Source organism: Syzygium oleosum, unplaced genomic scaffold, assembly GCF_021117445.2.
Source record: "Syzygium oleosum isolate NSW1041296 unplaced genomic scaffold, Sole_v2.1 Sole_v2.29, whole genome shotgun sequence".
Taxonomy (NCBI): domain Eukaryota; kingdom Viridiplantae; phylum Streptophyta; class Magnoliopsida; order Myrtales; family Myrtaceae; genus Syzygium; species Syzygium oleosum.
In genome coordinates, this window is record NW_026607513.1 from 2,686,967 (window position 1) to 2,714,528 (window position 27,562).

The 27,562-nt window shown below is 40.7% G+C and overlaps 3 protein-coding genes and 1 pseudogene across 5 annotated transcripts; 2 read left to right on the top strand and 2 right to left on the bottom strand.

The window, feature by feature from the left end:
* Positions 1–438: 438 nt before the first annotated feature.
* Positions 439–5,384, top strand: LOC115677931 (protein NAR1). Its single transcript, XM_030601173.2, has 10 exons — positions 439–611; positions 914–984; positions 1,160–1,313; positions 1,615–1,789; positions 1,989–2,115; positions 2,629–2,853; positions 2,931–3,102; positions 3,533–3,659; positions 3,843–3,934; positions 4,786–5,384. Exons 1-10 carry the CDS (start codon positions 483–485, stop codon positions 4,936–4,938), a joined length of 1,425 nt encoding a protein of 474 aa, XP_030457033.1. The 5' UTR covers positions 439–482; the 3' UTR covers positions 4,939–5,384.
* Positions 5,385–9,417: 4,033 nt separating this feature from the next.
* On the bottom strand, positions 9,418–12,162 carry LOC115677967 (uncharacterized). Of its 2 annotated transcripts, none has more exons than XM_030601220.2 (5): positions 11,465–12,162; positions 10,789–11,007; positions 10,224–10,325; positions 9,988–10,092; positions 9,418–9,874 (listed from the first exon to the last, which is right to left on the bottom strand). In XM_030601220.2, exons 1-5 carry the CDS (start codon positions 12,041–12,043, stop codon positions 9,698–9,700), a joined length of 1,182 nt encoding a protein of 393 aa, XP_030457080.2. In that variant the 5' UTR covers positions 12,044–12,162; the 3' UTR covers positions 9,418–9,697. The 2 variants fall into 2 exon arrangements, with proteins under 2 accessions (XP_030457080.2, XP_056159923.1); XM_056303948.1 differs by having other exon boundaries at positions 9,719–9,894.
* Positions 12,163–14,136: 1,974 nt separating this feature from the next.
* LOC115677890 (uncharacterized) lies at positions 14,137–22,030 on the bottom strand. 2 transcript variants are annotated; one of them, XM_056303861.1, is made up of 7 exons: positions 21,669–22,030; positions 20,889–21,195; positions 16,620–16,669; positions 16,396–16,512; positions 15,514–16,272; positions 14,963–15,179; positions 14,137–14,796 (listed from the first exon to the last, which is right to left on the bottom strand). In XM_056303861.1, the coding sequence occupies exons 2-7, from the start codon at positions 21,154–21,156 to the stop codon at positions 14,276–14,278; spliced, it is 1,932 nt and encodes a 643-aa protein (XP_056159836.1). In that variant the 5' UTR covers positions 21,157–21,195; positions 21,669–22,030; the 3' UTR covers positions 14,137–14,275. The 2 variants fall into 2 exon arrangements, with proteins under 2 accessions (XP_056159836.1, XP_030456992.2); XM_030601132.2 differs by having other exon boundaries at positions 20,889–22,030.
* Positions 22,031–24,504: 2,474 nt separating this feature from the next.
* On the top strand, positions 24,505–25,429 carry LOC115677912 (uncharacterized; annotated as a pseudogene).
* Positions 25,430–27,562: the final 2,133 nt, after the last annotated feature.

Below are 27,562 nucleotides of genomic sequence, written 5' to 3' on the forward strand. Positions count from 1 at the left end.
ATTAAAAATATATATTTATCGATCCGGTTCCTACCCTAGAACCGGGAATCGCCCGGAAATCGATTCCATTTTTAGGAACCGGGAATCGGATCAATATTCCCGAGAACAGGACCAAACTGGTCGGTCCGGTCCGGTCCTATCTTGCTCACCCCTAATAAATACCAGCCGCTAATAAATTCACCAAAAAAAATAATAAACAACGAAATAAAATAAAATAAAATAAAAAAACTAAATGGAATTCTCAAATACCGCAAACTCGCACGATTTCGCCACCTGCGCGGTCGATCTTCGTCTCCTTCCCGATTAGCGCCACCGCCACTCGCACCTCCTCGTCTCCGTAGTCCCGCCGCCGCCGCCGCCTTCGCCGCCGCCGCTCGGCCTCCAGAAACCCTAATCCCTCGCCGCTCCCCTCGCGGTATCATTCGCCGGAGGAGGAGTCGCGGGGGGTCGCGTGGACATCTTGCGGTTCCGGGGGGAAGAGGATGTCGGAGAAGTTCTCGGCCACTCTCCGGATTGGAGACCTCAACGACTTCATTGCGCCGTCGCAAGCTTGCATCGTCTCCGTCAAGGGCCTCAAGGCGGCTACGTCGGCGAAGAGCGACAAGCCGGAGGTGAGGATTCCGCCGAGGTTTTCTCTTTCACTTCGGTTTGTGCTGCTGCCGGTCGTTGACTCGATTCGGAACTCGTTTAGCTAAGCGGCTGTGTTGTGGGGGGGAATAGTTTGGAAACACTGGCGATACTTGATCTGTTCGTTTTGTGTTTTGGATCGGGATGCGTTGGTTTGGTTTGTGTTGTGGAGCTGAATTTTGAGGTTTGCTGATTGCGGGTTTGCAGGCTAAGATCCTTGATTCTCCTTCCCCTCTTCCCGACTAATGAATGCGATTGATTTTGTTCCTACTTGTTGTTGGTGAAGGTAGCAATTGCCAGAAGACCAGTGAAGACAGAGCCGGTCAAGATTTCGCTCAAGGACTGCTTGGCATGCAGGTGAATTTTCTCTTTTTAATCTTTCAGCTTTGTTCTGGGACATGATGTTAGTTGCTGCCTTTTGTGAAGAATTTGGTGGTTGTTGTTGTCTGAAAAGAAAGCAAATAGAATTCTCGTCAGTCTCGTATTGATTCCGTAAATTCTCGTTGTATATTATCTGCTGGCGACCGTGCAGTGGGTGCATTACATCAGCAGAGACTGTTATGCTCGAGAAGCAAAGCTTGGATGAGTTTCTCTCTAACATTGATAAGGGGAAGGCTGTCGTAATCTCTGTCTCTCCGCAATCAAGAGCTTCTCTTGCAGCTCATTTTGGCTTATCTCCTCTTCAGGTGATTCTACGATATACATAAGTACGTTTCTATTTCATGATCCAATAGAAATGCTTTTTACTGGGTTTTAGATGAATGGGGTCTCCACTTTGACCATGAAGCAGGGAAATGGTTTACTCTTTTCTTTGTCTGTTTATCTGTGTATCACTCTGTTCCAGCTTCAAGATATTTCGGTGTGCTGTATTTCCCCTTCGAAAAGATCATCATGAATCGTCATTGCTCATAAATCTGTAGTACCTAGTTATACTGATGTGTGAGATTCTTCCATTCGTACTCTGAGTTTCTTCCCCCTCCTTTTCAGGTTTTAAGGAAACTCGTGACTTTTTTTAAGTCTATTGGAGTAAAGGCTCTGTTTGATACAAGTTGCAGTAGAGATATAACCCTCATCGAGTCTTGTAATGAGTTTGTGATGCGGTACAAACAAAAAAAATCGAAGGGAGATAATTCTCTGCCCATGCTTGCTTCAGCATGCCCGGGTATGTGTTCCGATTGATTCTGTGAAATAATGTGTTTAGGAACATTAGAGCAGGCCGGTAGTCTATCTGCGTGCCCTCAAAAAACTGAGAGTGAATGGAGAGGAGTGATGGTTCGGGGAATTCTAAAGGAATGGAAAACTGCTCTAACCAGACTGTCGGACTCTTTCCATTGATGTAATGTCTCTCTCTATCTGCGCAGGTTGGATTTGCTATGCTGAAAAAACACTAGGGTCCTATATTTTGCCTTACATCTCAACCGTGAAAAGCCCTCAGCAAACTATGGGAGCTGCTCTTAAGCATCATGTATGCCAGATAATGGGCCTCAGGTAGACAGTCAGCTATATTTTTTCTTTTTCCCTACGTTGCCCTTTTCAATATTTTAAAAGTTAGTTTGAACAGTTTTTCAAGGCAAGCAACTTTAGTTTGGTCCTACAGGGAATGCATGTTAGCCTGGTCAAGCTTTCGTTGCACCCCGCCCCCCACCCAATCCCCCAATCCCAACAAAATAAAAAAACATGGTTTGTTTTGTACAAAACATACATTACAAGGTTGTTGCAAGAATCATTTATTTTGATAGTCAGGTAGACCGGTTTATCTTTTATGGTGCCGGTCCTAATTCGAGTAGATAGGATTATGGTCAAGCCATGTAGACTGGTTGGTCCTTTTACTTGGTCAATTATGGACTTAGTCGGCTAGTTGGTCAGCATGTTCAACCCATTTTCATGGCGAGAAGAGAACATGAGGATTTCACATGACAGTCCTGTCAAAGCTAAAGCTTTTCTCATGTCCTGTAAAATTTTCAAACTAACTCCTGCGATTGTGCTTATCTTCTGTCACAGGGTGGATGAAGTCTATCATGTAAGTGTCATGCCCTGTTATGACAAGAAGCTGGAGGCCGTTCGGGATGACTTTGTTTTCCAGTTGGACTCTCCTAATGACGCACAACTGGATGAAGTTCGACTTGCGGAAGTTGATTCAGTTTTGACATCTGGAGAAGTTTTAGATTTGATAAAGCTGAAAGCCGTGGATTTCGGATCTTTAGAGGAGTCGCCTCTAGACAAAATGTAAGGGCACACTGAACTGTCTATACATTTCAGTCTCCATTAGCCAAGGCTTTATTACATCCGATCTTTTTGTGCAGGATGACAAATGTCGATGAAGATGGACATCTTTATGGTGTCCTGGGAAGCTCTGGAGGATACGCAGAAACCATCTTCCGATATGCGGCTAAAGAACTATTTGGAAGAGACATCGATGGTCCCCTGGATTTTAAAATCATAAGGAATTCAGATTTTCAGGAAGTCAGTTTGGAAGTAAGTGCGCTTTATCTCCTCTAGCATCGTTAGGAAATTAACGCATATGTAGAAGTTTTGTACTGACTCTAATATGAGACTTCTGTAGATGCTGGAATAAGATCTGTCAGTTGCGTTTGATGCCCACTGGTTGAGCACTGATAATGTTCAGCGCTTTTGCTAAACTTGTTCTGGCTTTTCAATGATCTGTCTTGGTACTGCAGCTTATGCTTTTCTATGTTTCTTTGATATCACCTTGTAAAATATAAAAGTAGAATATGTTGCGAGTATTTGAGTCACATTTTGTATTTCCTGGTAATGATTGTTTCTGGATTGCACTGCCTCCCCAAGTAGGACTTCCAAATTACTGGTGTGTAGTTCCACCTGTAAAGATACTGTAGTCTTTGCACTTTCTGAATCTTTCTCATGTCATGACATTTGCTGCAAGCAGGTGGATGGCAAAACGGCGCTGAAATTTGCATTATGTTATGGTTTCCGGAACCTGCAGAATATCGTGAGGAAAGTTAAAATTAACAAGTGTGATTATGACTTTGTGGAGGTCATGGCATGCCCTTCAGGTACGGCATTTTTGTAGGTTATGCCATTCATTCACATATGACACATTGTCTTGTTGGACAATAGTGGAACAATGATTTTGAGATTGGGGCCGCTTTCTGTTGATACGTGTAGAAGCTCATTTTTTTGTTGTATATTAAGGTGGATACTTGTTCTGAGTGTGTAAAGAATATTTTTATTGATAGGATGCTTAAATGGTGGAGGTCAAATTAAGCCAGAACCAGGACAATCTGCGAAGGACTCGATTCAGAGATTGGAAACTGTTTACATGGATCAGGTATGCTGTTTGTCACATAATTTTCTTTTTTCCACAAGGACTTGTTTGTAGGGTACTACTTCCAAAGTAGATTCTCTCTACAAGCACCCAATTCCTACAGCAATTATGGAAGTGATACATCATCCGACACACCTTGGTGAATTGTGGAATTTTAAAGAGCTTCTCTTATTTAATGATTGATTTTTCTCAAAATGTTTAATCAATACGTTTGTCTATGCGGAAGGAAAGATGACAAATAAGCACCAGTAACCCATCCACACCACTTTTCTACATTAGAACTTATCTTCCGAGTATGGAACCCATCCCGCATTACTAACGCTTTGCTTGGGAGATGGAGAGAGAAGAAAAAATTTACAGTTTCCCTCCAATCCTTCGAAAAAAAGAAAATCAAACGTTTCTCAAATTTTTTGTACCCCTCTCATTTTCCCCCCCTCTCTGGAAGCGTAAGGCTCTTTCCTACTGTATAGTATATTTCAGTAAAGTATTAACCGTGGGTCTATGTTGTAATTTTGGTTCGATACTTGTTGCTTTCTAGAACTCCTTGTGTCCCCATTGGCCTTTTTGGTGAAGTCCTTTATGGATCTCCAGTAATGGTTGTTAATACTTTGTATAGAAAGTAGATATTTGGCTTGTATTTATTATGTGATGCACATTCCCATTTGCTCTAACGGCATCTAGAAATGCTAGTCTCTCCCGTAGGAACGTTGTTTAAGAAAAAATTGTCTTTCTTTTTATAGACGACGATTTGCAAGTGTGTGTATAAATGTATCGAAGTTGCATCTTTTCCTGTTCATGCTTGGATCTGAGTATGACCTGTTCCTATCTCACACCCATTTGTCAATTTTGCACAGGTTTCTGTTGCTGATCCTTTTGGTAACCCCTTGGTCAGAAAGTTGTATGATGAATGGCTTGAGCAGCCTGGTTCAAAGAAAGCAAAGAAGTATATGCATACAGAGTACCATCCGGTGGTAAAAAGTGTTTCTTCAGAGTTACATAACTGGTAAAACATATAGCATAGGGACAAGGGCTGGCTGCTCTCTTCAGTCTATGGCCCGTATCCCCTCGGATATACTCTTCTTATATCTTACAGTTCGTGACACATGATAACTTAAGCCATGAGATCATCAGTCGTTCGTTGGGATGCATTTCCATGGATATCCGGTTTTGAGGAAAGAAGTAGGGTCTGTATATTGTGTATATGCGCTTTTGGTTTCAGAAGATTTTTTTTTCCTTTTTACGATTGTCAACTATCATAGAGAGGAAAGGCGGGAGTCAGTAGTATGTTATTTTCTTTGTTCTTCTTTTTTTTTTTCTGTCCTTTTCCTCAAATTTTTCCTCTTGCCTCTGTACAAGGCTGTCATCATGTTTGTTTCCTTTGAAGGAAGAAAGTTGTCATTTTATGTGTACATTATCGCTATAAATAAAGTGAAGATGCAGATTAGTTGATTAACTTTGCTCTGATCATATCCATCACTGTTTCACTTGATCGACCTGTTGTATGAGTTGTACTGAAACTGGGAATGTAATGTCTTTGTCAGGACATTAATCGGCTTGAGAAGATCTGGGATGCCCAAGATTATTCTAGTTTTAACCGCATGATTGAGGATTTTAGTGAAATTTTAAAGTAAGGGCATAAAGTAGGGTTGTTTTCTCTTCATAAGGATCTTGTATTAAATAAGGATTTAAAGTGGTCAATTTAGTATCAAATAAGGGTATAAAGTAAAGTCTTTTTTATTTTATTTTAAAAGAGGTCCGAATTGGATCATGTCTCTAGTAAGGACATGAAGTGGTCAATTTGATTTCAAATGAGAGCCTGAAGTAGGGTTGTGTTTTCAAAAGAGAACCTAAAGTGGATATTGTTTTGTGGAAAGACGTGAGTGGCCGATTTAGCCTTAGATAAGGCGTAAGCTCATTAAGTGGCCCAATCTTCGCAGTTGGCTTGCACATGCGATGCATGTGCTTATTTGGGAGCCAAGAATGCTACGTACGATCAAAAACGAAGAAGATATGTTAGTGCTATTAGGAGAAAAATTGCGGAAGATGCCTAGCTTCTTATTTGAGGCTTTTTCAAATTTGTCCGGCCGATGAGCTTGTGCATTTTTTTGGGACAAGATCAATTCTGGGCATTTTTTTTAGAAAACAGCCACACTTCAGGCTCTTATTTGAGATTAAGTTAGTCACTTTGGGTTTTTATCCGAGACAAATCACTATCGGACCTTTTTTTAAGAAAAACGATCATATTTCTAGCTTATTTGAGATAAAATTGGTCACTTTGGAATTTATCCGAGACAAGCTCCATTTTAGACCTTTTTTTTGAGAAAATGATCACACTGCAAATCTTTATTTGAAATTTTCCCGAGACTTTAATTTGGGGTACGATGAAATGAGTTCGAAAATGCGGATATTTCTACAAAATTCTCGAGAGCTCAACTAGCTGATTTCCTCGACAAAAAAAAAAAAAGAAACTAGCCGATTTCATGTACTTTTGGAGAATCCGTTCTATTGTTTGTGAACGTTGAACATTCTCTGTCTTGACCATTCTATGGATGCTCGAAGATCATTTTCGGATGAGGTAAAATGTACCCTTGGTTGTGCTACGATTGAATGCAACTATTTCTTCCTAGTTACTTCATCAAATATTTTTATTTTGACTGTGTGAATATATAATTAATTAAACGTTACAAAAATATGAATCCACACTAAATTTTTATGAAAAAATTATGTCTCCAAAGCGGAAATAATAATTATATTGGGAGAAATGCATCCGTTTAAAATAGATTGCATTCAACATGTACAGATTTTTTGCCATAAATATAATGTTTCGGAATGATTGCCCTGATCCCATTCGAATAAACAAAAAATAGCCTTTTCTTTTCTTTTTTCGAAAAAACATAAAAACCCCACGATATATTTTGGAAGCTGTGATTTAAGGAAGCTAAAAATGAACGATCTTCGTATTCGATCGATTTCACACCAACTTTGGTGGATTCTTGTTAAATGCCATGACAAAAAAATTGCACCATTCATCGAACGAATTCAATTGGATACCGCACAATTTCGATCGTCGTGCGATGCTCTTGCTATGCAAGCGACATCGACATGGACACAGATTTAGAAAATTAATAATTTCTTTGAAGTGCGCACTGCATTCGGACCATCGAATCCAATGAGAGTTCCTCAAAATGGGCAAGAACATCTTCTTTAAATTCATTGCGAGACAAAACGAACATCGAGGGAACTTACAAATTCTTTGGCTTCGGAAGACTACCAAAAATACAGTCTTTTCCCCCATTAACGCCACTTGCCAAGACAGCCATTATTTAACGGCAAGAGCTCTCCCTCTCTTCGCGCTCCGACGCAACCCCCTCCCTGTGCTTGATCTGCCCCCAGACCTCGGAAATGGTGGGTCTTCTTCATCTTCCTTGTGGGATTTCGGGGAAGAGGGTTTGTTTCTCCTCTTGTTGATGCTTCGTGCCTGCGGTTTCTTGTGGCTCCAGGAGAGGAGGAACACCCTGATCTCGTCTTCTTTTTCATTTCTAAGTTTTGGGTTTTGCGGGTGTCTGATGATGGAGGATTTCATGCTCTTCCGTTGCTTCTGGCGCCATGTTGAGATCGTTTTTCCATGGTCAAAGACGGGATTTTTAGGCTCGTTGTCTGTCCTTGACAACCCGGAGGCAATTTATACGGCTTGTTTGGGTGTTGTCAAGAAGCTCTGTTGAAGTATTTAGGGCTGGGGTTGTGTTTCTGCATTTAAAGTTTGTTCCTTTATGGCGGAGATTATGGAATCTTTCTCGTTGTAAAGCTGTTTTTCGCGACGATCTGTGCCTTTTCGCTTTTTTTTCTTTTTCCTGTCTCAAGAGAAAAAGGCAGCAAGTTATTTTTGTTTGGCAGATTAGTGAGTCCGTAATCTGTTTATTAGGGATATGCATGGATTCTTTTTCTGGATAATCTCAGCAGTTTACAATGATGTGCATGACCTTTTCGATCCGTGCTGTTTTTGGTTTGGACAGACGACATCGAAGCGCTTTGCCGAAAGGAAGGTTGCCAAGTTCCAGAAGAACATTACAAAGAGGGGATCGGTCCCTGAAACCTCAACCAAGAAAGGATATGACTACCCAGTCGGGCGTATTGTCCTTGGCTTCTTTGTCTTCGTGGTTGTTGGATCATGTATGATATTTTACCTTTGTCTAGTTCACATACTCATTATTTGCATGAGGTGCTTTATATCGAGTTTTGTTTGCTTGAATGGTTTAGTGAGACTAGTATAGCTGTTTTACGACGAACAAAAAAAAAAGATTTCAAAGAACTTATTAACTCGATAGGTTGGTATAGCTCTGTTAATGGTATTTGATATGGAGAGGCTGCCAGTCATCTCAGCAGGTGTGGTTAAAATGTCTCCTCTTTTTGTATTTTGCTAGAGATGCAGCAGAGGTAATTTAATCTCAAATCTTACATTGCATGTTTTATGACACGAACTAAAGTATGAGGAAATATCTCAACTTGTGATGTGGGTGTCAAATGTGGCGCCGTCTTAGAATGTTCATTGGGCATTTGAGCATTTTATATGGACTTGTGGGTCGGTGGGATCTTGAACTACACATGAGTCATACAAGTATACATCTGTTTATCCCAGTTTCTTCTGTATACGTAGACTTTTCTGGTTGCATACTATATCCTTTGGTTTGTTTTAATTTTACATTTCTTCTTTCTTCGCCATTTTGTGGCATGTGCAGAATGTCCTGCTGACACGTCTATTGTAGTCTTGTGATATAAGATACTGAGCGTATCCTGGACGGTTTGCTTTTGACATTCATTGCCGTTTGCAATTCTCTTTCAACTTTAAGAGCTGATCAACGTATGAAAGTGCTTAGTTTCCAACTGTTTGTAGCGGTCACCTATATGTACCTGATGTAGGCTGCTTATTGTTATACTCAGATTCAGAGGCTTGAAGTCTCTGTATATACTTTTGAATTCAATAGTTGATGCTAATCACTTTGCTTTTCTGACCGAGGGGACTCGATTGCCATTTTCAGAAGAGTGTTTGACATGCCTTTTTATCTACTGGTTTGCAGCTCTGTTTCAGATAATCAGGACAGCTACAAGTAAGGGAATGGCTTAAGGGCTCTAGCATTAGTCGCTGGAAACTGGAGACACCGGGACATGACGAGTTTCATGTATTTCAGTATATATTTTGAGGAAAAGATACTGGTTTCAGCCTTAGAGGCCGGAAAGCTTCGTGACGATGTATAATGTCTAGCTATATAAAATGGATATCGTGCCTCATTATGGAAATACGGCTACTTGTGTTAAATGCAAAGAATTGGCTAGGTACTTCAAATGCAGAGGAGCCCACTATAGGGAGCATGCATCCTTCAAGATGAGTGACTAATGTCTCTTCATCATGCGTAATATTGTTTGTGCACTTCGCGCTTCAATTTATCGTCATCAGAATATCGAATCTTGGTGCATTTTATTGTACCTCCTAGTCAAAATGATCCATTCTGTATGGATGGTACTCGCTTAATTGATGAAAAATTATAATACATGTGCTGATATCCTGTCAACACGGTTCCGACCCTTAGCTAGCGAGGGAAGAACTCGGTATGGTACAAGAGATTGGCACAATTATGTCCGTTTTGTGGGAAGGGGTAGAAAAGCAACACTGAGAATCATTGAGCAGAAACCTTTGGATGGAAATTGAAATACATCTCAGAAATACTGCTGGTGCGTGGGTGTTCCGTATGTGCATCATTTACTTTCTTCTTATTTGCGACCTGCGCGGGCCATTCGGTCACCGGTACGAGGTTTCTGGCAGCAATCCGAACTTTTGGACAACTTCCTGGGACCAGGGTTGAAACCAGCTTCGTAGAATGTCTCCATATTCCCGTCAGAGAAGCCGACATATCTTGAAGAATTATAATCTAGTTCCTCTTCGAATTCCTGCAGAAGAGTGGTGAATCCTGAATGAAATCAGAAGATATTTCTCGGCATTCCCAGTCAAGAGATACTAAACAACGTGATTTGACACTAGTATATGAGCTTGGAGTGTTCACCTTCGATCTTGTCTTGCCATCATTGGGAGTTAAACAAGGATTCAAGTCCTTGAGGAACAAGTCATCTGGACTATCAGGGGCTGTTGCTTCACTGGAGCTAAACTCCTGAATGAACAGATGTTGAATTACTATTATTGAAGAAAATATAGCAAATGCAGAAGCTAGGAGAAATAGATACAGAAACAGGCCGAAGTAAAAGCAGCCACATGAGAGACCAGTATGCTATGAACTTTTACCAAAGAATTAGCTGCCTCTTCATGGTTGTATATCGGTGTCCTCGGAGAGCTGCCAGTCTGGTGACGAAAACATGCCTTTGCAGAATATTTATCCGCCTTCACCTGCTCAAGCAAAAGCAATTCTCCGTCAGTACCGATGTATGCTTGACCGCATGCACCGTTTTAACATACAAGAAAACACATGAATTTCCACGTGAAGCGTCTGGTAGAAACATCATCTAGACTATCGATAACAGAAACTTATGTTCATAGTGAAATGAAATGAGAATCCAGAGAGATACATGACATATTCTTCTCTTAAAAGGGTGGTTAGATTATATACCCCGTGTTAGAAATTGAAGACAACCGTTTACTTCATGAACAAGAACTATTTTCACGCAAATGATCAACTGTGGAAGAAATTGTTCCAAGAATGAGTACAAACTATGACTTCGACCACAAAAGAACTCACATAAACTTCACACACTATAAACAGAAGTCTTAAGTTTCTAATCATACCCATGAACTAATCCGAATCCAAGGCGATCCCACTTCATTAAAACAGCAGATGTCAAAGCAATGTTACCTCAGCGATATCATCAGCAAGGCATTGGAGCTGGCCAGTGAGAGAAGTGACCTGCTTCTGTAGAGCAGGGATTATCATTTTGGCTTGCCTCAACTCTGTCCCTTGCTTTTCCAATTGTTCTTGAAGCTCATTATTTGTCACCTCGGGGAAAAGTACCGCGCTCTTTAATGCCTTGATCTCTACCCTCTGGCTCAAGCACAGATCTTTCAACTTCTCAACCTGCAAATTTGAGAGAACAGAGGATCCACACGTTCGAATTTAGTACTGGGTACAAAACCAGAAAATGGGGCTCCAGGGAAACAAGTTAGTGTTTTTTTCTTTCGTAATCTTTGGTTTTTAATCTTTCTGGTCGATCAAGTTTGTCCTTTGAATCCAAGAGAATGTGCCGCAGGTTAGAAACTGATGCGATGAATCAAATTCACATCAGATTCAATTCAACAGTCCAAAGTCTGCTGAAACATTCAATCTGCTAATTACTAAAGGTCCTTCAGTCAATTAAGCAAGAGCTTCGAATCGCAAACAAAGAAAAAAAATTGATCTTTCTACCGAATTAGATCAGAGATCATTAGAATGTATATGAAAAGAATTTCAGACCTTAAATCTAATATCAACAGCATCCAGAAAAATCGCATGGAAATTCAAAGAGCGAATAGAAAACTAGCAAACGAAGACTAACTTCTCTGTTCTTCTGCTCGAGCATCAGCTTGAGTTCAGCGACCTCCATCTCCAACTCCTTGTTCGCGCTCAGGAGCTCTCTCTCGCTCCTCAGCACCATCGCCAGCGTCCGCGCGTTGTTGTTCCCCCCGCCCTTGACCTCCGTCAACGCCTTCACGCCCTCTTTCTTCACCTTCTTCTCGAACAGCTTCCTAGGCAACACCCCCAGCTGGTTCCTCCCCTTCGCCCCCTTCTTCAAGTCCTCCGCGATCACGTCCACGGGGATCACCAGATTGGCGCTCCCCAGCTTCCCCCTCGAAGCCACCGCCGCCGCCGCCGCCGACGACGGCTTCTTCCCCATGAACCTCTTCACCATGTCGGCGAAGTTCCGGTTCTTCGCGCCGCCGGAGGAGGGGAGGTCGGGCGCCTTGGCCCTGACGAGCGCGCGGGAGGAGGAGGACGAGGAGGAGGACGAGGAAGCGGGCGGCGCGAGCGCGGGGGAGGACTTGCCCGGCTTCAGCTTGAGCTCCGCCGAGGACGACGTGGAGGAGCGCGAGTCGTAGGAGCTGTAGCGCGACGCCGCTTTGAACGCCGCCGCCATTTGTTGCCGCAGAAGTTCGCTGCGGATTCGAAGAGGAGGAGGAGGAGGAGCTTGTCGCGATTCAGACGAGCATCTCTAGGGTTTCTGAACGACGACGACGAAGAAGAAGAAGACGACGACGAAGAAGACGGAGATCTGCACGCACAGAAAGAGAGAGAGCGCGCTTCGAGCTGAATTTGAAAGGAAGAAGATGGGACACGTGGCGGCCGGTGGGGGAGTGTCGGGGGGGCGCTGTCCGGATTCAAAAGATTTTCGATGGAAGCGTGAAAGGCGCGGTTTTTCCTGATTTTCCGGGGCCTTCGTTTGTATTTAATTGCGAATTCGCCCCCCGACCGTCCCCGAAATTACGAATCCGGCCCCCGGGAGAGGCGGACCGGACCGGACCGGGTCGGGCCGGGCCGAGACTAGCCGGTTTGATTCGGACAAGTCGTGCTCGTTTCTTTTTGGGATAATGACACAAACAGCCCCCAAACTTTTGCCCAATGTGTAATTTGGTCCATGAACTTTTAATTTGTTCAATGTAGTCTATGAACTTTAGGCGATTATTCAACATGGTCCCTAAACTTTTAGTTTGTTCAATATCATCCCTGAACTTTTGGTAAATGTTCAATTCAGTCCCTAAACTATATGAAAATGTTCAATGTAGTCCCTGAACTTGAATTAATGGAAAGAATTGCATTGAACATTTTCATATAGTTTAGGGACTGAATTGAATATTTACCAAAAGTTCAGGGATGACATTGAACAAACTAAAAGTTCAGGGCCCACGTTACATATTGGGTTAAAGTTCAGAGATTACATTGAACGAATTAAAAGTTTAGGGACCAAATTTCACATTGAGCCAAAGTTCAGGGACTGTTTATGTCATTTTCCATTTCTTTTTCCAACGTTGTGCTGATCGGTTTTGTCAGCAGCCCCGTTTCAACGTTGGGGGAGTTTTTTCATCGTTCTTGTTCTCCTCTGCATTAGCTGTACTGTTGTATTGCTGGTTTAGCTGTGAATTTTAATCTGGTATGGTCCGTTTTGTTTGGTGCTGTAGGTGATTAAGCCTTTGTGACTTGTGTTGGGAAGCGGTTGGCCTGCTTGGTTTGAGATAATAAGATTCCTTACTTATCCCGAAAAAACAGAAGAAGATACTTGTGTCGTTTATTCATAATCGAAGTTGCTTCTTGTAGAATCGACATATTAGTTACGAACTCTATGACAAAATATCTTTGCATCATGTTTATAGCGATTCCTCCCTATTCACTGGTCAGTGGCGATCATGTTGGTGCTGGATGGTCCGAGAAGCGCAATAAACAATGAAGGATTTATCAAAATGCACATCGTTAGCTGGGCAAAATTGATGCGGGGATAGCTTGCTAGAAGTCGTGCACCTTTTACTTGATGCGATTTGCGGTAAATCTTTTTAGAAAAAGAACGATCGAGTACTTCGAGAATGACCGAGAATCTGGTCTAGCAACCTGTCCTTGTGGGGGGAGCTCCTCGGGGGGTCTCGATCTGGAGCAAATGAAGTGGGTTGGCTCGACGGCCGAACGTTGGTCGAGTCCTTCATCGACTCGGAGCTGCGTCTCGGAAGATCTTCTTCCTCTTTAGAGGCGATCGGCTCCTCTGGCGAACGCGAATGCTTGGGAACATGAAAGGAGTCATTCATAGACAGCAATTTCTGTCTATGAAAAGAGAGAGAGAGAGAGAGAGAGAGAGAGAGAGAGAGAGAGAGAGAGTACTGTAGAGTACAAACAGTTCAGCAATGAATGCACCATTCCATTCCAATGTGCAGCATGTGAGGCTCAATACCCAGTTCGCTTCCAAGTTAAAAAAAAATCAATCTCCCCTCAGAGAAGGGAAGAGACTGTCTATCTGAGTCTATTAACACTGAGAGTTGGACAGACTTGCACTATACTTCATCATATCATTCTATGAGGGTTACTATCAGAAAAGGTATAAACATCAAAGGTGCAAAAGCCGATTCAGTCTAAAGCTACATGCCTGCTTCCGCACGCCGAGCAAAACCACGGGCTAAATAAACTGTACCTTTGAAACTGGGTTACGACGTCCAGTTGGATGGACCACGACTAAAATTTGTAGGGGAGTCTTGATCCTGTGGACGGTTGAAGCCGCTGCTATGTTACTGTACACCGAATTTCATATAAGAAAAGAACAGATTAGAAGAGTCACCAGTCACCAACACCTTGTCTCCATATTCCCAACCAAATAGCCTCCAACCCCGGTTCAGGATTCATCAAGAATAGACATCTTTCCTTCGGCAGCTTGAGTCATCAAATCCACAGCATCTGCTATTTCAAATAACCGGCTGGCGGATCGAGGGTTCTCAGCCGACGCAGTTCTTTTCTCATTGCCAACGGCAACCGTGGCAGTGCCGCTACCACCATTGTGGTTGGTAATGCCGATTGATGTTTGGACATCATGTTGACTGAAACTGGTTTGCTTGCTCATTCCCACACTTCCTTGGACATTATGAGATGCGGATAAATCAGGCAATTCTTTCTCTTCTATGATCACTTTTCCCTTATAAGAGGATGGGTCAATCTTCTGAGACCCCGGTGGAGATTTGTCGCGGTCAGGTACCTCTTGAATGGGAGGACATGATGAGGACTTAATGCCAGCAGAAGAATTTGCTGATAGAAATGCATTGATGTCAGGTTTTGACTTAATGTCTACCCATCTTTGATCAACCCAGTCTCTTGACACACGGACTTTCTTTTTTAGGAATGTAGCTACCCTGCCTTCACCTAAAATAATGGGGGAAAAGAAACATTATTTAGCCAAAAAGCTTAGTGGATTTACACAACCACAAATTAGTTCCTCAACTCAGAAAAATGGCAATTTACACATGAATTCCAGATCCGGAAACAAAGTAAGGGCAACCCATCAAGAGTTTGCTAGATTTGAGCATACCTGGGAAATAAACCTCCAGAGTATTCTTTCCGGAGACCATAAGTTGAGTCACAACACCTTCCCACCAACCATCGTGCCACCATGCATCTACTGCCATTCCAACCTCGAAATTACAGCCACCAGAATTCTTGGGAGGGCGTGGCCGAATTGTTAGTCGGCCTGGGCACCGCATGCCCAATTTATCAGGAGAAGCCACCTTGACTGCGGGAACCCATTCCTGTGATCAAGAAACACGGAACTCATTTGCTTTTTCTAAACATTTGTTCGACATTTGATATGACTTGTAAATGTCCAGAAAATGTTTACATTCCGGTAATACAGCATATATCTCCAGCAAATGCTACTGCTAGCTTGGACTTTCAACTATATAGTAAAAGAGTTAGATTATCAACTGAATTCTACACACCATTTTCTAAAGCTGGAAGATACAAGCCCCATATCAAAGTGCCCCAGCACGAGCATACTGACTCATTAACACCAACATCTCCTACTCCCAGTTCAAAAGAAGCAACCAAAAGAAAAAAAGTTCAGATATTCGGAAAAGCCCATACCACGAGTTTAGCAATATCATCTGCATCCAGTAGATCATCGTACTTCACTTTCAGACGCTTCTCTGACCTTTGAATTATTTGGCATCTAAACCAGCAGCCTCGAATGCCACTATCTTGGCAAAGCAGCTCTATCTTCTCGTTAACTTTAAACGAAAAGGGAACTTGGGGTTCCATGGTTGTAAGTTTGATGCCTGTGTTTTTCCTCGGCAACTTCAATTTCAGCTTAGGGTATGCCGATGGAGTCTGGCTCTGGGGGTCTGAAATTTTAATGCCTGAACCACCACTTCCATCATTGCCCTTGCACTCTTCCTCATCCTCCCTATTCTTATTGGGGAACATATTTTTGGTCTTACCGACAAAAGAACTATCAAGACAAGACAAAATTGCTTGACTCGGGTAGCCACGTAATTTGGCAAGTGAAAAGGGCTTGACCTTATTGTTCTTAAACTGTCTCGAGCACATGTATATTCCAGCTGCTGAGCCCGGTGAAACAGAAGCCGTGCATCTTTCATAATGCTGGGCAGTCAAAACTGTTGCTGGACCCTCAACACATTCAGCACTGATCGTCTGAACATAAGGTGTGATAAGAACTTCCCTTGGATGCAAATTCAACTGAGGAATTACATGCTGGACTTCCTCATTCTGGTAAAACCAGCGCACTTTCACCTTTTTCAGTCCTTTCTTATCCTCGTACATATCTTCCACATAACCAAGGTATAAACAACCTTCTTCGGCCATGATCAGTGCAAAAGAATGGATCTGAAAATTAGAGGGTCAAGATCTTGAGGAGAAGAAAGTCCATGTAACTACGACAAAATAAACATGTTTGATAGATGGGTTCACGGCAATAAATTAGCATTTGGAAGAAGTGCAGAGACTTACAGCAATGGTGATTTCTTTTCTGTGAAAAGCTGGATAATGTGTGAGCTGTTTAGCACAAACCCAAGCAACACCGGCCCACTCAATCTCTTGGTCTATAGCTTTCAATTTCCTCGGAGGCTGAATCAATGATGCGAAATTCTTTAACATAGAAAACCTCTAGGGCAACAAATCACAGTAATCTAACACTCTAATCTCTAGCTTTCACAAGCATAAAACATACTCACCACAGCTTCATAGGAAACCGGAGCTTCAACTGTGTCATCAGTCTCTGAATCTGCATGAATAAACCAATCTTGTCAGAAAAATTCAGGCCCAAATAAAAGCACCACGTTCATTCATAGAATTGTGGAGCATATCATAAAAATAACTCTTACTTCATATGAATTATCAACCAGACAGAAGAAATACACAACCACCAACACTAAATACCCTATGCGAAAAAGGGGATAAAAGCATGAAATCTCCATCTCAAAATGACTTGATTGACTGAAAACACAAAAAACCGTAGCAAGAAAGGTGCACACTGAGCATTATACCAGCACTGACAGTCTTGTCATCATACAATGAATAGGTGTAAGCTACCCAAGTGGCATCATCCATTGATTCAACAAATAGCTCGATGAGACAAAAATCAAGACACTGAACACAACAAGCCTTGTCCTTATCAGGCACTAGCTCCTTTATAGAAAAACGAATGTCAAAGCATGCTCCAGTATAATAAATCATTTTGAGCAGAATTTAACTTTCATTGAGGAGCTAGAATCATAAAATCTCAAGACATGCACACACAGGGAGAACATGTGTACTAAGTTATCTGAAAGGGTCAAATGATTATTCTGTCTGAACGTTAATGTGCAGACCAAAGTTTATAATGGAGAAATATATCAATTAACAAAGAGAGTGCTTACAGTTTGGCTAGGTAAGTACACAAGCACACAACAACATACACAGGTGTAGACACCAAACACGAAAAAAGTCAGATAAATGCACAAGAATGCAAAACAATGCAGAAGACCAATGTCATGGGCAGGCAACCATAAGCAGGCACCACACCAGCAGTCACAGATGCACCAAACAATGTCCCCAACGGAAGGCTACTCAAGAGTGCTGCAGAGTGAACCCTGAGGCAAAACTGGCCCTTGTTGAGTCCGTGATGAAAAAAATCCTGGGGTTGGATTCAACACTTGGCATGAGTAGTTCTTCCAAAGAGTGCAAGTTGATCATGATGGGCACCAAAATGAAGCAAGTGGCAGTACATGATGCTTTGTGTCAGATCTCACATGTGTGATAAACACATGCACTCGCATTTTCCTCTCTACGCGACAACCCCCCAAACCACTCTCTCTCTCTCTCTCTCTCTCTCTCTCAGATTGGCACTTTAATGCAAATTAAGGGAGTAATAGCATCATCATAACAAAGATCTACTTTTCTAAAGGAATGATAAAAATCAAAATCGATCAGCTTTCTAATATCATTAATAGCATCCATTCTACAAGGAAAAATTCAGTATAATCATGGGCGAACTGCTACGAAGAAAGATAAAAATTGTACAGTGAAGATAAGGATCAACAATCCATATAACTACCAACCTACAAACAATCTATCTAACAACAGAATAGTGGGCTATATGCATTAAATATGTACAACAAACTCATAATAGCTTCTTGGGATTTGTTACCCAGATAGATCTTTACAAGCCAATGATGAACTAGACTACTTGAAGGATATCACAGAACTCTTTTCAGAAAACCACCAGCTTATTAATTAAAATCTATCAAATAAAATGAAAAGATCATTGGAATATTTCAAAAGTTCATCATAAAAGGGAATAAATTCCAGTACCAAAAGCCAAAGGGGCAAATACAATGCACAACATCAGTTTGCATAGCAAAGAAAGAATCTGTAAAATCACCAAACAATGGTGCAAAGCAAGAGCAGCCAAATAATTGGTTATTGAAGAAATTGATGATACCCATTTCATAACAGCAGTCAGCATACTTCATTGAAGAACTCATCGCAGAAGACCTCTCTCTCTCTCTCTCTAGATAAAAGAAAATTTTGTTTCTGATCAAAGAACAGTTGTAGGACCAACTTAAATAGCGTGCAAAAGACACATGAGTGCAGCTCATTTGGAAGAGAGTTTAATATAATCAATCCTGTAATATTGGCAAAAAATCTCTTCAAAACGGCAACTACATAAATGCGGTCCTTAAGGCAAAGAATTAAGAGCCTTGACAAGATTTCGTGGCAATTTTATTGGTCAATGAACGGCTCATATCCAATAATCTCTCTCCCTCACTCTCTCCCCCCGGGCACATGTGCACGTGACTACATACTAGAAAATCCCAAAAGGAAGTATAAGGCAGAGAAAACTTAGCACCCGAAAAGACAAAGACGGAATTAATACGAAGGGGACACAGAAAATACTTGCCTGCGATAATTGTACAGAATTAACAGAATCTTCTGCATTTACACAGTTGATCACTACTCTGCTCTTTAGTAGTCGAGTGTGCATGTAATGGCAGCTCACTAAACCTCGCACATATGCATATGCGGGGATTTAACATCACAGTTCAAGGTTACGAGCCTCGAAACTAGGAAGACCACTCGGCCCATGATGAATAACCATCATAGAAATCGAGGGTCCACATCATTATCATATGTAGGACCACTATTCCATGGAGGCTTTAAACAAATAGTCTCTTCAGTGACATTACAAATTTGGTAGTATTAAGTAGATATGTATCTTCATTTCACGGTGATAAATGCAATGCAAATCTCCTGTTCGAATACTAAAATGATTTTGAAGCAGGAACAACCAGGCGACAAGGCTTCCTATTGCTGCCACTGCTGTTGTTCTTGAAGAATGGAGTATTATCAAAGATAATGCGTTTTCACAATTTTTAGGCAATTCTACGTCTTTAGGCAATATAATTCCTAAAGACATAGAAATGACACTAAGAACATCCCAAAGCGAAATGCTGAGTGATTCACGTCATTCCAAGCCCACAAAAACATGATTCTCAAGATGGATAGTGTAATTACCAGTAACACAAGGGTCAGCAAAGCATTCAAGAATAAACACGGTGAGAACCTTTTTCCAAAAACAGCTTAAAAATAAAAGATGAAATTAAACATTTACTCCAGCAACAGTGTTTTATTGCAATATCGCCAAATGAACAACGGATATTGGGTGTAGGACTACTTCCACGGAGATACATCAGCCCAACATAGTAAGACTATATGATAGCTAGCTGCCTACATTTTAATGATGGATTACTAACTGCCAAAACTCTAATGAGAGTATGTGATAATTATCTTCATCAGGTTTCTTATATTCAAGAACGTGACAGGAAACTACTCTTACATACTTTGACAAGATCCAGAAGTAAATATTCCACTCCCTTAGAATGCTTCCACTACTCCAGATCATCCAGCAAACGGTCCAATTTAAGTACTTAAATATCAACTAGGATTATTAAGATCCTTTCTCAGACCCAGCATCATAAAAGAAGTGCTATTATTGACACTATAATTATAGTGTCTTTCTCTTTCTCTCTCTCACATCACTTTCATCTTCGTAATTTGGGTTTGAACGGCATTAGCTCCCCTTACTTTAATAGAGTAATCATCACCCTCCTTAACTATCAACTCCAACATTTTGATCTTCGGCAAATGCATATCACTTCAAGCGCTGGTCCCTTAACACCTAAAAAATCTAGTGCTGACACATGTGCTAATCTGGAAAATCTTCCGAAGGTTATATAGCTAACAAATGGTCACTGAATGCTAATAGCTCAAATTGGTAATGCTCTGATATTTATTGTGAAACAAATGCCAAAAAAGCTATTTTTAATGTCCTTAACCGCACATTGCCACCCATTATCCAGAGACATGCGAGCATGTCTAGCTCTGTCTCAAACATAATTGTGCATATTAAAGTTTCCAAATGATAATGATGGAAGAACCATGATTCGCCAATGAAAAGTGATTGTCAAAATTCTAGATAAACGAAAACCATGTAGTACAGCTACGATGCTTTTAAAGGCTAACTCCACCATTACGAGCTCATTCCAAGGACAGTACTGATTCCCAATGGAAGGTTAGGTTTGTTAGACCTTTTTTTTCATCTATTATCATATTTCCCAATCTTTAGCATCTCATCCAGCACATGTGCTCAACATAAAGTTAGAAGACTTATATGGGTTCTCTATTAAATTGACTACAGTATCTAGTGGTGAGTGATTTACACTAGGAATGCAGAAACATACATGTCCTGAACCTGCCTCTCAACACGATCATGTTTTATATCTATATTCTGAAGAGAGGGTTCGCAAAGCCATCACGGCATCACATGTCACAATTCACATACTAGCCAAAGAAGCCTGACCTATGAACTCGTTTGTCGGAAACCAAAATTTACAAACAATTGATATAACAACGCAAGGGAAACAAATGGCATTTAAAAAATATTGAGCACTCATAGCACGTACTTTGAACCAATGAGGCGAGCAATTCCACGACTTCTCTTCTAGCTCGCCACTTTTTGTACCCTTTAATCAACCCATTGGACCCGTATAACTGCACAAAATCATCCGTCGCGATATACATCATGTGCCTAATGCTCCTCTCAGTCCCAACAACTGCCAGCACTGAATTCCCCGACGCATCCTTCAAGTAATAATGCGCCACCCTGTTTCCTCGCTCGGCACATACGATCTGCTCCTCCCACCCCACGAAACCGTCCTTATCATCAGACATTCTGAACCTCTAGACCATTCACAAGGGTTCCACTACAACCTCAAGAACAAAAAAAACAAAAAAAAAAGAATCCCTCAATTCAAGTCTACATAATCAAACCCCTTCAGTTGGACCGCTGAGACACGCTTGGGACGGACAACCACAAAACCCTAACATCATTTCAACCCTCCTAAAACCTTAAACCCATGTAAAAACCAAGCGAAAAAAAAAAAAAACGAAGCCCGGCTCAAGCCCCTGATAGCAAAAGCTCGCTCTGGCGTCAACCCAGACAAAGCAGCCGAAAAACAATCATGGGTGAGAGAGAAAATCACGAGGCTGAGAAACAGAACGAGCAAGGAACGGAAGGCACGGGACTTTCCAGAGACATAAAGGCCGAGCAAAAACAAAGCCTGCCCAAATCACACACCTCCCGGACAGCTCCAGACACGAGAGATAACGAGAGTGATCGAAGAGGGGGGAAAAGGGTCGTCCAGAGAAGAACGAGACGGGCAAGGGAGAGAAAAGGGTCTCACCGGCACCAAAGAACTAGAAGGGAAAAGGAGGCATTTTGACGCCACCCCAGAGCAGCACACAGACAACAACGGTGGGCACTGCAAATGTGTTTTATATTGTTTGACCGCCGCACGCCCAGAGAGACAGGGCAGGGGAGGGGAGGTGGGGGCAGAGGAAACGAGAGAGAAGTTGGGGGGCGGGGGGGGCTTTGGGTTCAAGGGACCATCATCATCATCACACAATCCGCTAAATTCGGCAGGTGGGAGAGAGATTGAAGCGAGCGGACCGCAGCGACACGAAGAAGAGAAGAAATTCGAGCATCGTCGTACAATCAGCCAAAGCATTAACGATTAACGAGCGAAAAAACAAGAAAAGGAGGCCTTTTTTTTTTATTTATTCTTCTTTATTTTTTTTTGCGGTTTACGGAGCAAGGCAAAGCGGCTAGGAGAGGACAAAAACCTTCCCCATGCGCCACCGGTTTTGTTTTGTGCGAGGCGAGGGAAAAACCTGGCCTGAAATTTGCTCGCGAAAAAAGTATTTCATGCGACGGAGACATTTGCTTTCGATGGTGAAACTTTGAAAGCAATTTTTGCCGTCGAAAGACATCCTTGGAAAAACACGTTCTTCCTTAATTATAATTTTACCTAGAAAATGCTTGCTTATGATGTTTTTTGAGATGACGCCATTTTAATTTTTGTACTTGTGCTTACGGCTGTTGCGTAACTAAAACTCCATGCATGGCGGAGGTGCATCGCGGTGGTAGCTGATGGTAGTCGTCTGCAACCATTGATCTTACTGGTGTGCGGTATGGTAGCCTGGTAAGCAGATGACGGTAGTATCAGAAGTGGCGGTTGGTGGGCAGTGACGGGCGCTTGGAGATGACTACCGAAGGCTTGAGGACGATCAATTTTTTGGTGGTAGTATCACGAGCATCGGTAAGGGGAGGCGTTGATGGCAATTGGGCAATGGCGATGAATGGTGCCTGATTCCATTAATTATGATAGCTTTTGTGATCGATAATGATAAGAATGGAAACCACGACTTTCATCATTGCTTATGGAAATAGTGAAATTTATGCAATTAATTATGATTGTCTGTCATTAACCTTTGGTAGAATCAGCTAGGAGATCAAAATAATGGTGGTTTATCCCGTGATGAATGTGAGAGGCCGCTTATCTTTAACATGTGAACTTAGCTGATATAAAACTATATGATCAAATCAATTTTTTTCGAATTGTCGTTTAGATGTATCATTTCTCATTCATGGACGTTGATAATTTCTTTCCGTTTAGTGGCATCTTAAATTTAGTTTTGGTTCTTGTCCTATTTCATTACTATTTAGTCCCCTAAGTTATCTCCCGTGACAATGTCAAGACAAAATTCAAATTTTCCTCCAAAAGTGGATGGAATTTGGTGAGTCAGCACCGGTAAATTGACATGTGGTGCCTATATGTACAAGCTTCTGAAAAATTGCACTTCCGTCCTTGTACTTTTAGGAATGTTTAAGATCGGTCCTTATATCTTTCTTTTTTTTCAATAATATTAGTCCTCATATCAACTTTTTTGGAAATGTCCTCTTCGATTGATTGATAAGGTTTTAAGTACGGTTTTTCCAAATGAGACTCAAATGATGCTGTCTATAGTTTAATACACGATATTTATGTGTAATAAGGTTTTAGAGTTAATGGCTTTATTAATAATAAAATAATTTTTTTAAAAAACTACTTAATAATGAGATTTAAATTTGACACCGTATACGAACAACCTTCCCACAACATAAACAGGTCTTATAATCAATTTGATATGGACTGGTTTATAATACTATAATTCAAAGATTTCTTATAACCTACCTAAAATATTTTGCCTACAAAATAGTGAGTTAAAGCTGTAGTAAAGTATGTAAAAAACTATCATATTTTTGTCTAAAAGTAGACCTAGCTATATAGATCTATGCTATAGCCCAAAATTATATAGACGTATGCTGAAAATGAGGATGTTAAGTTATTGCTTAGGATGAAATCATTTATTTTAATAAGACTTTCAATCAGATTGGGCACACTTATAAAATGTGGTAAAAATCAATTCATACTTGATTTTTTTTTTGGTAAGGAATTCATACTTGATTTTGACTTCACATTTTCATAAGATTTCGGATTAAGACATGAATTGAATTCTCATTGAAAAATAGTAGAATGACTAATTTTATGAATAAAATAAAGTACAAGGACTAAATTTAACATTCCTAAAAGTACATGGACCAATAGTATAAAATTTTTGGAAACTTGTACATGTCAATACCACGAGTTTAGGTACTAGAACTGACTCAACATATTTCCTCTAAAAATCGAATTTTGTCCATAAATTGTCGCCCGAGATAAGTTGGGGAACTGAATTATAACAAGAAATAGTATGGTGACAAAAAATAAATTCGGGTAACAATATGAGGACGAATTTGTAATTTCCCCTTAAATAAATACTTCTCCAATCAACGGCTTAATTTAGTACTACGAAACTCAAAATATTTTATGCTTTATTTTCGCAAAATCAAAACTTGTGGCAAATGCATTTGGCGGACCTTCTTTTTATTAATGCTCTGAAGATTGTCTTAAAAAATAAATTAGAGGAAGATAACAACGATACTTTTGAGTTTTCCAATTAAAAATAAGAACAAATGCAGCAGCAGTAACAACAACAACAAATCTCTAAAATGACGAAAAACAAAATTTCATGAAATTATTTAGAAGGTCTTTTGCGCCAGCCCAGTCATAAGGCCTCAATTCTTAGTGCAAGCCCATCTCTAATCTTGATCTTAGCCCGTGCAAATATATCAGTCTGTCATCATTATCCTCTCTTTTCCATTGATAAGGCGCACCAAAAAATGCCACACCACTCATACATACGAGCTAACAGAAGCAGTGACTCAACATGAAATGAAGACACTGGTTCTGCAATCGCAGTTCCTTCTTCCAAGAAGCACCAAGCTCTCCAACCCAAGATCCAATGCCACCACTTTCATCCCCTCAAGAATCATCACATCATGCAGTAAGCACCACTCTCCACCATCTCCTTCTTCATCATGATGAGCATCTTCCGAATGCAATTCCATTTCAAGACCCATAAAAGCCTTCCAGAAGTCCCAAAATCAGCACTCTCATTATGTTTCACCAGATGGGTGTTCGTAAAAGGTGGTTTTAGGTGCTGTGTCACTTGGGATTGTGCTGGTCCTTATGCGATCTGAAGACCACCGCCGCAAGGCTTTGGCCTTTGGTCCCGAAGGGCCACTTGCAGAGGAGTTCTGAGAGAATGTCGAGATATGCACTGCATGCCCTCACCGTGTGTACAGGTGCTATTTACACTATATTTCTGCTCATCTTGGAGCTGCTCAAGAACCGATTTCCGCAATTCTGATCCTGATGATCTTAAGAGGTAGCAGCTACATTGTGTACCAGGTGGGGGCTACCATGGTTGGGGTCAACGAATTCTCTTATGATTATGCATATTAATTAATTTAAAGTCTCAATTTCTACTGAAGATAGATTCTCTCATGTCTTTTCATGTTGCTCTCTGCTTTTATGCCCTCGATACATGAACCATAGTTCTTGGCACAGTAGAACATTACCAAAGTCTTGCTCAGAAAATATGACGATGTTCATTGCTGATTGGTCATGCTTATCTCTTGCATGATGTCCTATAATGTCACTTAATGAACATAACTCTGTAACTATATGTTGTATGCTTGGCATATTAGAACGTATCCAATTACGGATAGTTTGGTTTTGGATTTTGAGATGGTTAAATACTCGGTAGGCTAGCTCAATTTGTAAGTAGTTTGAATGAGTCCTCGAGATGTGTTTATTTTCGAGGCACAATGTCGTCTCAAGCTGTTGACAACTAATTTATAGACTAATCGATCAATCGGCCAGCTCATGTTCTATTGCAAATATATAGAGCGCAATCAACATAATTAACTTGGCCATTATCAATAAGGACATAATAAATTCGCACTATTATGTCATGAACATACGAATTGTCAATTATTTTAATGAGCGCAAATGCTACCTGCTAAAATATTGTAGCGAAAACTGTATTCGACAATCAACATTATTGAAGTGGTTAAGACAACCAGACATGTGAAAGTGAAGTGCTTGTTGATCGTGAAATTAAATAGCAAGAAGAGGGGCACACACTATATTTGGGCTAATGGAGTCGGGGAAGAATACGAAGATCTTTTACACTTGACATTCCTATTCTGACTTCGCGTTGGACTCCGTGCGTGACAAGGACTGAAATAAGGAAATATCGGTTTGACTTTGACCAAGATCTTTTACCTCTTTTCATATATAATTAAGTATCCCTTTTTCATTAGATGTTAAGGTTGTTGCAGCGTGGTCGTCGTGCCGTTGATGTCCAGTGAAAATTCTGTAGAATTACACTAATAATTCAAGTGTGGAAGCCAATTGATCTTGTGATAAGATTTAAGACTATTTTGTGAAAAATTATAGGCTAACACTATGTTATAAGTTATTGAGAGTAATTAGGGCTTATGAAATATTAAGAGTGTTTGAATGACTCAAGTTGGGTTGTAATCTCCGTTGTATCGTTTGATTTATAGTGGAATTATTTGATGCTCTTCCCGTGGACGTATGTCACCTGACCGAACTACGTAGATCTGATGTCCGATCTATTTTCTTATTCTTTTTATTTTATCGTTTGATCGCTTGCTTCCGCAACAATAATTAACTTGGCAATTATTAATAAGGACATAATATATTCACACTATCATGCCATGAACGTACGAATTGTCAATTATTTTTATGAGTGCAAATGCTACATGCTGAAATATTTTAGTAAAAATTGTTTTCCACAACATGCTATAGAATCAACATAATTAACTTGGCCATTATTAATAAGAACATAATATATGCGCACTATTATGCCATGGACATACGAATTGTCAATTATTTTAATGAGCGCAAATGTTACATGCTGAAATATTTTAGTAAAAACTGTTTTCCACAACATGACACATAATCAAAATAATTAACTTGGCCATTATTAATAAGAACATAATATATTCGCACTATTGTGCCATGAACAATTGTAGATTATTTTAATGAGTGCAAATGCTACACGCTGAAATATTTTAGTAAACACTGTATTCGACAACATGCTATGGAATCAATTTATGAGTTGATCTAATCAGTTATATTATTGGGTTGAACGATCCTTGTTCCCTAAGATTGGCTTTGGGCCTTCCCTATGTAGCTTGGGTGGAAGGCGAAGAAGGCCTCCTTCCAAGGGTGCCCGAGCCATCACTCAGATACTGCTCTAGAAGAGCTAATTCTCATTTCCTTTTTTAAGGTTTATCAATATTGAATCGATCGAACGCAATTCTAAAACTTGTTCCACTTTTGAAAGACCCACTGTTATACTATCGGATCTCAATTTTTCATATATAAATGTAAGTAATGTATCTCCTTTGTAAAGGATTTCTCCGTAATGACCACGAACAGTTGCTCCTGTTAAATATGTACGAGTTTGTAAGTGTACTTCCAGAAAAGCATTAGAGAAACACTTGTCATGCCTCTAAATTAGCGTACCCTAAATATAATTTGCATAGATCTTATGTATGGTACTGTAAAAAATCCATACATTGAAGAAATTTCTTTTTCTAACGTGGGCACCGGGTTCTGTCCGTAATCATTTCCCATCGCAACCAAAAGAACTCTATTCCATGTGTGCGGTGTCAAATAACCATCTTTTGTGAATAGGATATCTAAGAATACTCCATGAATTACTTCAGAAATGGTGAAGAATATGGACTGAAGCAACAAAAGAGAAAATGAAAGAAAAGAACAACAATGGAATCTGGAAAGCACGACAGCTGGTCAGTCAGCTTCGAACGCAGGAAATC

Excerpts from the sequence above, each read along its gene's own strand:
- LOC115677931 (XM_030601173.2), top strand. The coding sequence starts at position 483 with ATGTCGGAGAAGTTCTCGGCCACTCTCCGGATTGGAGACCTCAACGAC. Across the intron at positions 2,854-2,930 it reads GAGTCGCCTCTAGACAAAAT|GATGACAAATGTCGATGAAG; the intron begins GTAAGGGCACAC and ends CTTTTTGTGCAG. Across the intron at positions 3,935-4,785 it reads AAACTGTTTACATGGATCAG|GTTTCTGTTGCTGATCCTTT; the intron begins GTATGCTGTTTG and ends AATTTTGCACAG.
- LOC115677967 (XM_030601220.2), bottom strand. The coding sequence starts at position 12,043 with ATGGCGGCGGCGTTCAAAGCGGCGTCGCGCTACAGCTCCTACGACTCG. Across the intron at positions 10,326-10,788 it reads TTGCTGATGATATCGCTGAG|GTGAAGGCGGATAAATATTC; the intron begins GTAACATTGCTT and ends TTGCTTGAGCAG. Across the intron at positions 10,093-10,223 it reads AAGAGGCAGCTAATTCTTTG|GAGTTTAGCTCCAGTGAAGC; the intron begins GTAAAAGTTCAT and ends CTGTTCATTCAG.
- LOC115677890 (XM_056303861.1), bottom strand. The coding sequence starts at position 21,156 with ATGTCTGATGATAAGGACGGTTTCGTGGGGTGGGAGGAGCAGATCGTA. Across the intron at positions 15,180-15,513 it reads ATGATATTGCTAAACTCGTG|GAATGGGTTCCCGCAGTCAA; the intron begins GTATGGGCTTTT and ends TCTTGATCACAG. Across the intron at positions 14,797-14,962 it reads TCTGGAGGTTTATTTCCCAG|GTGAAGGCAGGGTAGCTACA; the intron begins GTATGCTCAAAT and ends CCATTATTTTAG.